General features: G+C 49.5%; 1 protein-coding gene across 20 annotated transcripts in view; it reads right to left on the minus strand.

Annotated features, from left to right (window-relative positions):
* Window positions 1–12,497, minus strand: part of Pmca (plasma membrane calcium-transporting ATPase 3) — a 77,944-nt gene that overhangs the window by 13,564 nt on the left and 51,883 nt on the right. For 11 of the 20 annotated variants that reach the window (XM_076827505.1, XM_076827502.1, XM_076827501.1 and 8 more), the window contains one exon: window positions 569–8,180. The exons of 6 other annotated variants lie outside the window; for them this stretch is intronic. In XM_076827505.1, coding sequence (XP_076683620.1) covers window positions 7,647–8,180 — 534 coding nt within the window. In that variant the 3' untranslated portion in view covers window positions 569–7,646. 3 more of the 20 variants (XR_013087167.1, XR_013087168.1, XM_076827517.1) reach the window with 3 other exon arrangements.

Raw genomic sequence — 12,497 nt, forward strand, 5'->3', positions numbered from 1 at the left:
TATCTCGGTAATGGTTAGTAGAACATTCCATGGTTCGGCAGAACTTTCCGCGAAGAGTCAGCCTCGGGGTTGGGCCAGTGGAGCGCCGCTCGGCTGGCCAGACGCGGCGAGTGGCGGGGCCCGCGCGCGGCCCGACACCGTGCAGTGCTGGTGCCCGACCGCGCCGCAGGTCTTTATCGATAATACACAGGGTGCAGAAGCTCTGAGTGCGGTTCACTTACTTAATTAATTGTACAATTTGTATTGGATCAAGTAGGGGTTTCTGTGATAAGATCGATTTACGAGCGAGAGCGGCGAGTTACAATAATAAAATTGAGGAGGTATGGCGAGCGTGAGAGAGAAACAAAAATAGTAAACGAAATCGAAAGCTACGCGTGCCGGTGTCTCCAGTCGGAAGTGGGCGCCCTCGAGGGGCGTTCCGAGAATGCTAATTTCAAGCTTTCATATGGCAAGGGTGCTCTTAGGGAGGAGGCTTCGTATACCGGTTCCTTGAAGCTCAAGAAGGAACTTCAAGTGTTCGCTAGCATTGCCATGTGAAGGGTGAAAAGTGCATGAATTAATGAGCCTGTCCTGTTAAGCTCACAATTTATTGTTTCTCTGAAAAGAACAAGGCTTTCGCTAAGAAGAAGACAGTCCACATAGTTTCTCAAAGCGACGAGTACCAAAGACAGTAAGTCCCGAAGGGTATCAGTGACATTAGGTCATAGTTTTGTGCATCGCCGAGTGATCGGCTCCATTGTCAGTCGTAGAGGAACAGAGTTTGTGAGTTTGTGCAAGAGAGATTGGTCTAACTTAAGCGAAGCGTATAGAGAACAACAAGAGATGCTGTTATCAGTGTGCGCGCATACAGCAGACAGCTTTACATGGTAAACTTCGATATCAGCTTTCGTGGGCAGGGAACTTTTTAGGCACCCAGCGTTCCTTGTGCTATATTCCACCAGTGGCAGTCGTACAATGCGACGAGTAACGGGAACGCGGCGGCCTAACAAGTCCACTGAGACACACACAGACCTCGATTCCCCTTCAGCTCGAAAGAGTCAGAACGAAGGGTAAAGCTCGCCGAGAAGCAGGATGGTGTCCCCTGCTCGGTCGGAGCCTTTCGAGCGCAGACGGTACAGTGTGGTTTATAATTCAAACCGATCGTAAACGAAATAAAAACTGTCCCGCGAGTTGTTATCTCGCTGAGTAATGTTCCCCCACACTTTCGCGAGGCGAAACAATATCTGAACAACGGCGAGTAAAAAAATAGTCATCTGGAGACGCTGGAGAGTGAGTAGAAAACGGCACAGTGTTACAAGAGACGGATAGAGAGAGATAATCAGAGCGGTGTGTGCATGGGGCACGAGCAACGATTCTTGTTAAATAATCAGCAGTTTTCGTTTTATTCACCGAGCCTCGTCGTTCGCAGATTATTCCCATTGCGAGGACGCGAACCGAGAAACGGGCTTCTACGCGCATTCTCGTTTCTTCCGTTCAGTGGAGGGAGCTACTAAATCACGAGAAAGCATTAATCCTCTGCAACGGTTCGATTGCCAGCTTTACGCCGGGGTTACTCTCTCTCTTCTTACGGTATTTACAGGAGGCTGAAGTCGCCACCGGATTATATTTCAGCCACTTGAACTTCCCTTAACATTAATAATGATAGTATCTCTTAACTTAGTATTTATCTTGATTCTGTACCCAGCGATATTACTCTTTCTATGGAGCTCGGAAGTGTCTTTATCTTCCTTACAAATCGTAGCTTTTGGAGCGCTCGTTTCTGTTTAAAAAGTATAGAGATTCCAGCCCCCTTTTCGCACGGAAACTTTTGTTCAAGAAACCTCCGATTCTCGCAGATATTTCATGACTCTACGCCTAGCCGCCGACCTCCTGTTCCACGTCTTCCAAGACGCGCGAGAGGCACTCCTCTCCAGCTAACAAGCGTTTAAATTAAGAAAAGAACGACCTATACATTAAGTGCGTACGCGCTACAGAACACCATGGAACAGAACTTCACTGTATCGATTATTATTTACAATCGTCGTAACATCGCTCCGCCGATTAAAGCTCGAGGAACCTCTTTGTACAAAACGCGAGAGTGTGCAGAGGATTAACGGCAAACGTTGACAAACAACCGCGGCGCATTTTTCCGTCTTTTTGTACAATTAAGATTATTAAATAAAACGAACCGATCGCAAACTCAAGAGAAACGCACGAAATGTTGAAAAGCACCCTCTGCTGATCGGCCTCAATCAATTTAACATTCTTATTAACGTGTCTTAAACTTTATTTTATGTAATAACAATAATAATAGTCGCTAAGAATTAATTAATTAAAAATCAATAATATATATATATATATATTTATATGTATATTATATATCCCTACGTGTATCGTTTATAATCGGTAGTCAATTGTTACCTCGTTTCTTTCTTTTCCTTTTATCCCAAAGTAACAGATTAATTCTTCTTTCATATTTAATTGCGTCAATATTAAAAATCGAACGTCTTCTCTCGATTGCAGCGTCGCGTCGTCATTGTGAATACGTGTTAAATAATGCGAGCCGCGCCTCAAAGGATATCGATACACTTTTCCGTTCTCATATAATTTCTTAACAACGACAACTCGCGGACGAGCCAAGCGCATAGAGTTTCGCAAGGATTACTGTTCCTTCTCTATCTTCACAGGCGAGGAAAGATCTCTGTAGCAAGTGGTTAGTAGAAATATATTCCGTTCGGTTTACGTATGTGGCTTTTGTAATGGGATAAAATGGACCTGTTCGTATGTACATGGAGGCTGGTCTGCAGATCGGGGTAGACAAATCTCAGAATTACAGAATTTCTAGTAAAAAAGTGAAAAGTGGCGGTGAAGAGAGAGAGAGAGAGTTTAAAAAATGATATTCTACTGCTAGACTTTGTTTATCTTTTGGATATAAGGATTCTGCTCCTGCAATATTTTTCCGCAGTGAACTTTCTTCTAAACACCTAGAATCTCGGTCCACGAGCCACAGACCAGCCTCTGCCTATTGAAAAACGGTTCTAATAAGTCTCTCGGCGTACTTCTCCTTTCTACGTGCCGCAACAGACGTGTATCGCCGTCGACGTTCAGTCCACACGCTGGAGCCTTCATCTACCGAAGAAGACACCTCACCGCGAAGAAGCCTAGCTCCAACACCGAAGTCGAACGTGTCCTCTTTGAAGGACTCGAGCGCCCCGAATTTATCAAGCTCCGCAACTCGGCGCGCTTACGGTGCCTTGAGAATTCCGGCCTCCTCGAGTCCTTCAAAGCGCCCTCGCGGCTTGAAAGGGGTCCTGCCATTGTGGCAGAACAATTCTACGGACTCGCGCGGCTAAAAATAGAGCATCTCCAAGCGGAATAACGAACCAGAGGCACGCTCGGTCGACCAGTTGCGCCCGCGGGCGATGGAATTATTTACAGAATCCTACACCCCATCGTTCGCTGGGCGCAACCGGACCGACTCCTCGAGAAGAATCCCTAATCACCACCTAATCAAACTGATCTACGAAGGAGTCGGTTCGTCGCAACCGGGAGAGAAGACTTAACGACTATAACACGGTTGCCCACGGTCCCCGATAATGGCCCTTTCCGTTGCTCGCTTCGCCCTGTCTTTCGTTCCTATAGCCTGGCAGTGGACGAGGTGCTTTCGAGTCGACATTACGGAAAACGCGACACCCAACTGTTGGGGGATGCTCGCGCGGGGTATTAAGTGGTCGAAACGGAGAAAACCGACTGTACACGACTCCGTCTGGATTTGTGAGGGTAAAGGTAGAGTAAGTGCCGCCTTTCTCGTTCGCCATCCCTTGTGATTTCTGGGGGTTACGATAGATGAAGAGCGATGAGGTTCGATGGGTCTAGAATGAAATCTTGATCCATTCTTGGGCTCCTTTTCTAGGTGGGCCACCTCCTTCCGATTCCCTTTAGCCTCGACCAATTCTATTCATTTACTGGCAAAGACAGCGGATCAAGACTTCACTCCCCTCCGACGAGAGAAGACACTATGAGAGGAGACAGCGACGAGATACGAACACACGATTAAGTACGTCCTTTGCACATCGTCCTTGCTTCCCAGCCCCGTGCTCGCGAAATGGCGACCGAAGCTACAGAAGGGTCCCCCTTAGACGCGACGTGCAGGGTGCTTGTTACACTTTCGTATTCCCTTCTGTGAATTATACTGTAAATCTTACGAAATGCTGCGATATTGATAAAATACCAGCAGTACTCCTGTGAGCACTGTTTAAGAATTTCTACGCTTTTTAAACTTGACTCAGAAGCCCTGCCTATCTAATAGAGGATTATCAGACTTAGGAAACTGCGACAAGTGATCCAGATAAGCCCAAGAAGCCCCGGCAAACACCCTGCACGGTGTCTCTGACTGGACAATGATCCGCGATGCTTCCTGGCTGGTTCTCACCAGATCTAGCCCATTCTGGAGGGTCGGGAGAGGTCTCCGGCGGAGGAGACCAGAAGAGTAAGTACGATAGGCGGTGCCCTGGCGCGCAGGAAGATTCTAAGAGGCGACCAATGCGTTCCCTGACTCGCCGCGGTTTATCTTAAGCTTCTCCACCTCTACGAGCCACTTCACTGACCTGTACAGAACGCACTGGCGTTTCCCGCAACGACGTCAGAGTCTTAAAACAGACAAACAGGCGAGTAAAGTATGTAGGTGGTAGAGACATTGGTGTGTGAAAAGACAGATCAGTCAAGCAAGCAAGCAATTCAAGCCAGATCGACGTGCGAGCGGACAATAGGCAGGCAGCCCGGCCAGCAGCTTCGGTGGGCTGTAACTGCGCACATTCAAGTAAGTCGGAGTTCAAAATTAAAAGTGGCTTAGAACGTTCCGCAATCGGAGCAAGTTTTGGCAAGTGGTAGCCAAAGGAAGGTTTGTATCCTCGAGTCTGCAAGTCCCTTCGCTCTGTTTCGTTTGACAAGCTGCGTTACTTTGCTAACAGTTTACGCTTCAAACCTCCCCATGGCTGTCACTGTGCGGAGCTGAATGATCAAGGAATGAGAGCCGGCGGGAATTAAGCTACTTGGGCCTCCGGAGATCACTCTCACAGGTTCCTCCATCTCTATGCTCCGAGGCTTTCATCCAATTCTTAGCGAACCCTGGTTTACTTAATCTATTAACCCTTCGTGGTCGCACCCCAGGCAATTCTATTTTCTTCGCCAATATTTCTGTAAATTTTTAGACCTCGATATTAAAATTTAAAAGTTTCGTGAATTTTAGCAAATAAAATCGCTTCTTCCCCACACTACTAATTTCATCATATTTACATTTCTAGAAAAAAGACTATTAAAGCTTGTACAATTATCACTGAAAAGTTAAAAGATTAAAAACTAGGAAAATGGTAACTCGAAAACGACGGGAAGGGTTAAACCTCCCCACGACCTGTCCTTTCGTTCTCCCACCGCGACGGAGGAACCACGAGGATCCTGAAAGCGCCCCAGAAGCTTTCTCCAGCCGGCAAAGGCCTGGCGCAACGAAACTGTTGTGGTCGCAAGGATTCATCGCACTGGGACTCCTCGTTACCGCGTATTCCGCGCTCGGTCCCCTGTCGAGGAAGCTTTACAAAGCAGGGACACCTGGTGCAGCCCGGGTCGAAAGGGTTCGTCCAGCTGGCGAGTCGGGGCTGCCTCGAGAAGAAGCTGAAGAGACGGTCGGACGGGTCTCTCGCCTTCGAACACGAGCGTTAAGTACTTGTAGCTCTCTTCCCTTCTCTCAATATCGAACAGAAGTGACCGCGAGCCGTTCCGCGAGGTCTGCGCCCCGAACCGGGCGAGAAGAGCGAGGGGGAGACCGAGAGTATCGCCCGGGGCGAGTCTTACTCCGCGAATAAAAGCGCGCTTCGAGGTAAAACGAGGAACGCGACACACACTGTACATGTTAAAACTCTGGCGCGGCCGCCTCTAAAATTCCTTAACCTCTACGGGGGATAAAAACTCCGGGGACAGGGGTCCACCGTTGCTCTAAGAAGCTTCTTTGAACGCTGGAGAGTCGGTGGAGTAAGAGACGCCCTAGGGAGGCTGGCCACGCCACTCGGGACTTCCCCGTCGCCGAAGAACGGAAGGGGCAGACTATACAGCAACCAACGCGGCCTATTAAAATAAAAACAACGGGCCCGTTCGCTTTGTCGAAGCCTCGTCGGGCGTCCCGATTCTCGAACGAATGATCGTCTTAAAGTGTAAGAAGTAAAAAAACGCCGGCGACGCCGGAGACTCGCCCCGTTGCGCGAGAAGGGTGCCAGGGCACTGTGCGGGGCTCCACGGGGCAGAGCTGTTCATCCTGGACGCTGTACAGGGTCTAGATTGAACACGCCAAGTACTCAGATCGCGGAAAAGTACTTCGGGGATTCGATGGACGCTGTACAGAGTTCAGGACACCGCGGTAGCCCTGAGGATCCCTCAGCAAACCTGGGGCACCCTGGTGACCGATAGCAGCCGATCACCAGCCTCTGTAAAGGCTGCCGTTCCAATCTGCAGCTGGCGACGGGTCCACCAGTGCAAGGGAGAAATAGTGCTTCTCCCCTACGGGACATTCCATGCAAACCTCGCACTGATTTCGGAGTAAGTTTTCGTAGATGGCTGAAATTTGAATATGTTGTAGTCTTTAGTGATATTTAAACGTACCTCAAAGGATTTTTCAAAATTTTGAAAAATGACGATTTTACAGCTGTTTGAAGTTAAGTGCTACCTTTTTTTCAATACATTGTAGCTATGGAAGTAGTAAACGGGTGGAGATGAGCTTTACGGTGCTTATAGAGAAGACATTGAAGTTTTAAGAAAAAATTATTTCAGTTTAAAAAAAAAAATTGAACCATTTTCTGCAATTATTTTAAACAAATGCAGGTTTCAAAAATCTGGAAAAAAATTAAAATCGCGCCCGATGTTAAAAACCTGCATTTGTTTAAAATAATTGCATAAAAATGGTTAAAATTTTTTTTTTAAGCTGAAATAATTTTTTCCTAAAACTTCAATGTCTTCTCTATAAGCACCGTACAGCTCATCTCCATCCGTTTACTACTTCCATAGTTATAATGTATTGAAAAAAAGTTAGCACTTAACTTCAAGCAGCTGTAAAATCGTCATTTTTCAAAATTTGAAAAAAAACCTTTGAGGTACGTTTAAATATCACTAAAGACTACAAACATATTCAAATTTCAGCAATCTACGAAAACTTACTCCAAAACCTGTCCGAGTTCGCATGGAATGTCCCCTACACTAGAGAGACCGCCGCCGGACGCACATTGGAACGGCATCCTTAAGGCGCGAGCCGCGCGCCGCAGAAATCTCGCAAACGCCAGCTGAGTATCATCGTAGGACTATCAATAACAAGTACAAGACCTTGCCCCGCGGACAAGAAGAAGAGAGGCGACAGAGGCGGTCCACAATGAGTAGAGAATGTATACCCACCGCTCGGGAGGCTTAAAAGTAACGCTCTCGAGCCGTGTGTGTGGCCGGGGATAGAAACCGACGAATAAAACAAAGAGGAGCGGGGAGAATCGAAGAAGCTTAGATCGACGAGATAAGACACTCATGAAGATTCGGGGGGGAGATCGGGGTGATAGACAGTAACGAGAGAAGAAAAATAGAGGGGGGGGGTTGAGGGCATGAGGGGGTGTACAAGTGGCGACACGCAAAGCTGCCTTTTAAATGCTGGTCTCATGCACGAGCTTCGTCAATTCCGGGAGGGCCAGATTATTGGAGCTGAGAAGCGGGGATGTTCCGGTATTGCTGTCTCTGCTGTTGTTGTTGTTGCTACTCTGCATCTGCGTGGTATGGTTGGGGCTGAGGGTGGTGGCCTGGTTTAGGGCGCTATTGGACGAGGATCTATTGTCATTGGTGGTGTTAATGGCGGTGTTGTGGTGGTTGTACGGGTTCCCCGGTGGTTGCACGGTGAGCAACAGCGGCGACGTCGAGCTGTTCACCGCGTGCAGGTTCCTGCCTCCAGCGTGATGATCCGTGGGGCCGGTCTGGTCAGCGGCCTTGCCCGCCAGCTTGCTGGCCATGTTCGCCCCTGTGGTGTTTGTCGGGTCTTCGTCAATGTATGTGAAGTCAGATAGTGGTCGGGGCCCGGTGTGGCTGCGTGAGCTGCGCATACTGTGTAAGCTGTGTAAACTATGGACAGAGCGACGCTCCTCCAGATCTTCCAGAGTCGACTTGAACGCTCTGATTACTCGAAGCTGCAAAAACAGGGAACAAGGATGTTCTATCAGGATGCGAGGAAGGCAAGCCAGCGCGACACACAAGCACGCCATACTCGTGTATCTAGAGTGTCAGTGTGTATCTATGGCGGGGCTGGGTGTCTCTGTGTGTACATATATACGTGTCGTGTGTATCTTGTCTGTTGGCGGATGCGCTGTACTTGTCGGCCCTTCTGTGCCGCGTGCTTTCTCTAGCTTCGAGGAGAAAGTGACCCACTTGGTCCCGGCTTCTTGCGGGGCTACCTGTGTATGTTCTGTGTGTACGTGTGTGTGCGGGATTGGTTCTCTGGTGCACATTGGGCCGTTCTTCTCTTCTTGGTTGCATTTCACCCGAGTTCCAGAAACTCGAAACGACTGCGTTTCCGAGTGGGGCGGTGGTCAGGCGGCATCTATCGCCTGTGGCGTACATGCGCGCGTTCTACCTTACTGTGCGTACCTACCTACGGTGGCTGGAAGCCGCGGGGATAATTCGCCAGGGGCGAAACAAACTGGGGAGGTCGAGTCTTTCACTACCACGATAATTCAGTTCCCTGGGGGGCCGATTACTGTAACACCGAACCACTTTCGCTTTCAATAAAGGGGGGCATCTGCGGCTGGGAAGCTTGCTTCCCAACTTCTGTCGGCAGAAACCATCCCTATCCTCTCCTTTCGAGTTTATTAGCCATTCACTGCGGACGAATCAGAAGCTGGACCGAGGACTGATCCTAATCCTTCAGCCTGGTGTTTACCTTAAATTTCAAGCCTTATCGCACGATTTGGAAAATAATTTAAGGAAAGTCAGCCTGTTTCTGCATGAGCAGCTCTGTTGAACAGTCGAGTTCCAGACTGAGAGGTGAAGGATCTGTCCCAAAACAGCTTGGTTTCCTAAGGCTTCGAGCATTAGCAACGAATCCCTTTCTCAAGAAGCCTGCTAATGGTGTCCAATTAAAAGCTAGAGACTGGAGGCTAGGTTTGATGAAGCCCACGCTTGAACCGCGACCCGTCCACGTGACCAATACGAGGATCCGCGCGGCACGACGAACGGAAAGGACAGAGAGAACAGCGTGATCAAGCGGAAGTAGTGAGACAGGAAGAGAGACATAGAAGTGTACATTGTGAATAGATAGAAAAAGATAAAGAGAGAAAGAGAGAGTCAGAGATAGTAGAGAGCATTAGTGATCTTTCTTTTACTAAATTCTGATGTTCATGCTAGTCAGAAACATCCATTCCACGGCGAAGGAATACCTTTAAACGTCACCGATAGCTCAAGCCTTCGCAGATAAATTCACAGAGTCCCGGCAAGCTTCAGAGAACTCGCTGGGCCAGTGAACCGTACGAGACATTCTTCCCCGAGAATAAAGCCTTCGAGGCATCACGCTGTACCTTCTACTGACCCTACAAGTCCAATAACTTGAGCTTCCTAACCCTCGATCGCCACTGTAACTGCATTCAGCGTTCGCAAAGACCCACCAGGTATCCAACCTTCGATATTCCAATGTTTCCCAACATTGCGGCGCTAGAAATGCGACTATTACCAACTCGCGACTTCACCGACAAGGTGACTTCTTCCTGCATTCAAGTACCCAGAAACTCGGGACCGACTTTCCCCTCGACTCCGAGTCCATTACAGGGCGCACCGGTGCGCGGTATTTCGTCCCGTGGGACACCCTAATCGTGAGGGCCGATCGCATGCCGGGCAATCAGCCGTCGCGCCTCACAGATTCTCTGGAAAAGCTTCCGCTCGACGAGACCCTTACGCACACACAAAACCACTGCAACAAAGTCAACCCTTCTGCGCCACACGCGCGTGGTTAGAGGTCCGGCAAACACAAAAGACGTTGCAAACGCGAGCAACCGTGCACACGCACACTCGCACACCGAGCGATAAAAGTTGATTAGGTGAGGCGGGACAGAGGTACGCGGAGGGTTCCGAGGTTCCCTCGAGGCCCTGGGGAAGATCCTTGGGACCCTCTGGGCGGACAAGGAGCTAGTAGGCTACGTGGGTTTACTGGAGAACGTGAACATTGACCACGGGAACTTCCTTTCTTCCGGCAAAGGAGAGCCGGCGGAGAGGCCAACGGAAGGAGTCGGTTCCTCCTCAGGACTTGGGGAAGGAGCGAGGCTGGGATCTGTTTGACCAGGGGACACCGTGAAACATCTTCTTACGGGACATCTGCAAAAGAGAAAGGCAAAGCAGGTTAACGCACACGCTTGCAAGACATGTTCCAAAGAAGACTTTTCACGGGCTCTCGGAGCGTCGGAGGAGCCATCAGCTGCCTGGCTGGTGGTCCCCTCAACCCGGGGAGAGGCGAACAGAAAGAAGCAGCAAATAAAGGAGAGGGATAAGGTGGATACCGCTCGACCAAGCAGAACTGAAGCTGGTTCAAGTGAACGGAAGAGACAGCTCTCTCTTCTGGACAGTCGCGCCTGGTACTTTCGCGCGGCTGGCTCGCCAAACAGCAGGCCAAGAGCCGCACGGCCGCCGTGAAACAAGATGCTCGTTGCAAATCATTTTTAAAGACAATATTGAAATGGACACAGTGGATGGGGATAATACACGCAGCACACAATCATGTCAGACAACTAGACTACTGAAAAAAGAGCGAGGGCGGACGGTGGTCCATCGGCACGGGCTCCCACCGCCCAGCCCGCACCCGCTACACAAAAACACAGTGGTGTGACGAAACATCGTTCACTGTATCCGTGCGACCAATCGTCACCGTCGTTCCCGGTCCAACGCCCCTTCAGACACCACGAGTATCATGAACTCGAGGTCCAGTGACCGCGATCCTCTGGCTTTACCCAGGCAACTACTAGGCGTTCGTGCTCTTCAAGCGTCACTTTAGATACTTCCATGCTGACCCTTTCGCTACTGTACGCACTCCCTTCTGACAGCTGACCGGTACGGCCAAGCCTTGCGGTTGCTTTCTATCTAACAGCCCACCGGTGCGAAACTAAAGTATCTCATAGTACTCGATACAAGCAGAAGCGGAACGGACATCTCTTCCAAGCGCGAGCTCCCTTTCTCAGGAATGTACGGAGCCTCGTGGCTTCCACTCTTCGCAGTAGTCTTCTTCGCTCTTCGTGAATGTCGAGACACGTAGCTCGGTATAAACAGCCCAGCGAGCCAGCTTGAAAGCGAGTAGCTTCCCCGTTCCCACGGAAGCGCCGCGAGCTCTTCCTTGTCGCAGAACAATAGAGAAAGGGTTAACATGTGGGATCAGCGGTGAAACAGGTCCAAGATCAGCCAGGGTCCGACGGCAACGTTTCAATCAGCACACGCCGGTACGTACGCCGACGGTCCGTCCTCTGTGTATGCGTACGTATGGCGACAGTCGACGATACAACGTATTATTTAACGGGCAGGCGATCTACATGAGCTACGTACTTGTTTGTACTCCGACAGGATAAGTGTGGCGGCGGGCAAGACTGCCGCCCCGTTATACCTCAGTCTCCCGAATGGGTTCCGCTGGCTAACAAACCACAAATCATACCATCAGTCTTAATTTCTATCCTCTCCTCAGCCATCATCATTACTTTTACAGCGTGTTCTTGTTTTTTGGGCGTCTACGTCAGTATTCAATCCCTGGCTCGATTTTCCCTGTTATTAATTTATCGCTCTGAGATTCTGTGTGCTCGTTGTCGCCAGCCAAGCTTTCCAAGCTCTTAAACGAGTCTTCTGGGCTTACGTGTGTCTGTATAACCGTCCCTTAAACAACTGCAGTGTTCGCGGAGAGCTCGAGGCGTGGCTCTCGAATCAACCGCAAGCTCTTGGAATCTTGATAGCGAACGTACGAATTCTGATTGCTCGTTAAAAAGCTTTGGAATCCTATTCCTTCGCCTCGAGCTCCCAATAGTGTCCACGATCGTCAGGTGTGTCGTGTAACGTGTAAGCTGCCAGATTGTATCCCCCGTTATGTGAAGGTTTCTTTCAGTGAGAGCTTCCAGTTGTGTGTACAGAGCGGACAGACAGACAGACAGACAACAGACAAACTGTGCACGTACATCACACGCCAACAGCACACGCACGCACATTGAGAGACACACGATGCATGTTTGGCACATACCACCATTAAGAACTGTTAATGGTATCACAGCAATGGCACACTGCAACGATTAAGAACAGAAATAAGAGACAAAAGGAGCAAATCAGCCAACGGGACCATCACCCCGGTCTGCCCTGCAGCGCGGAAGGCTCGGGGTGTATCTCCATCAGCCACGGGAGCGCAGGATGCATGAATAGAATTTGCGGATCCAGACACGGAGAGTGTTGTTCCGTCAATGTCGGCACTGTTTGCCCGGTATTCCTTTCTGAAT

This window comes from Andrena cerasifolii, chromosome 15, assembly GCF_050908995.1.
Source record: "Andrena cerasifolii isolate SP2316 chromosome 15, iyAndCera1_principal, whole genome shotgun sequence".
Taxonomy (NCBI): Eukaryota; Metazoa; Arthropoda; class Insecta; order Hymenoptera; family Andrenidae; genus Andrena; species Andrena cerasifolii.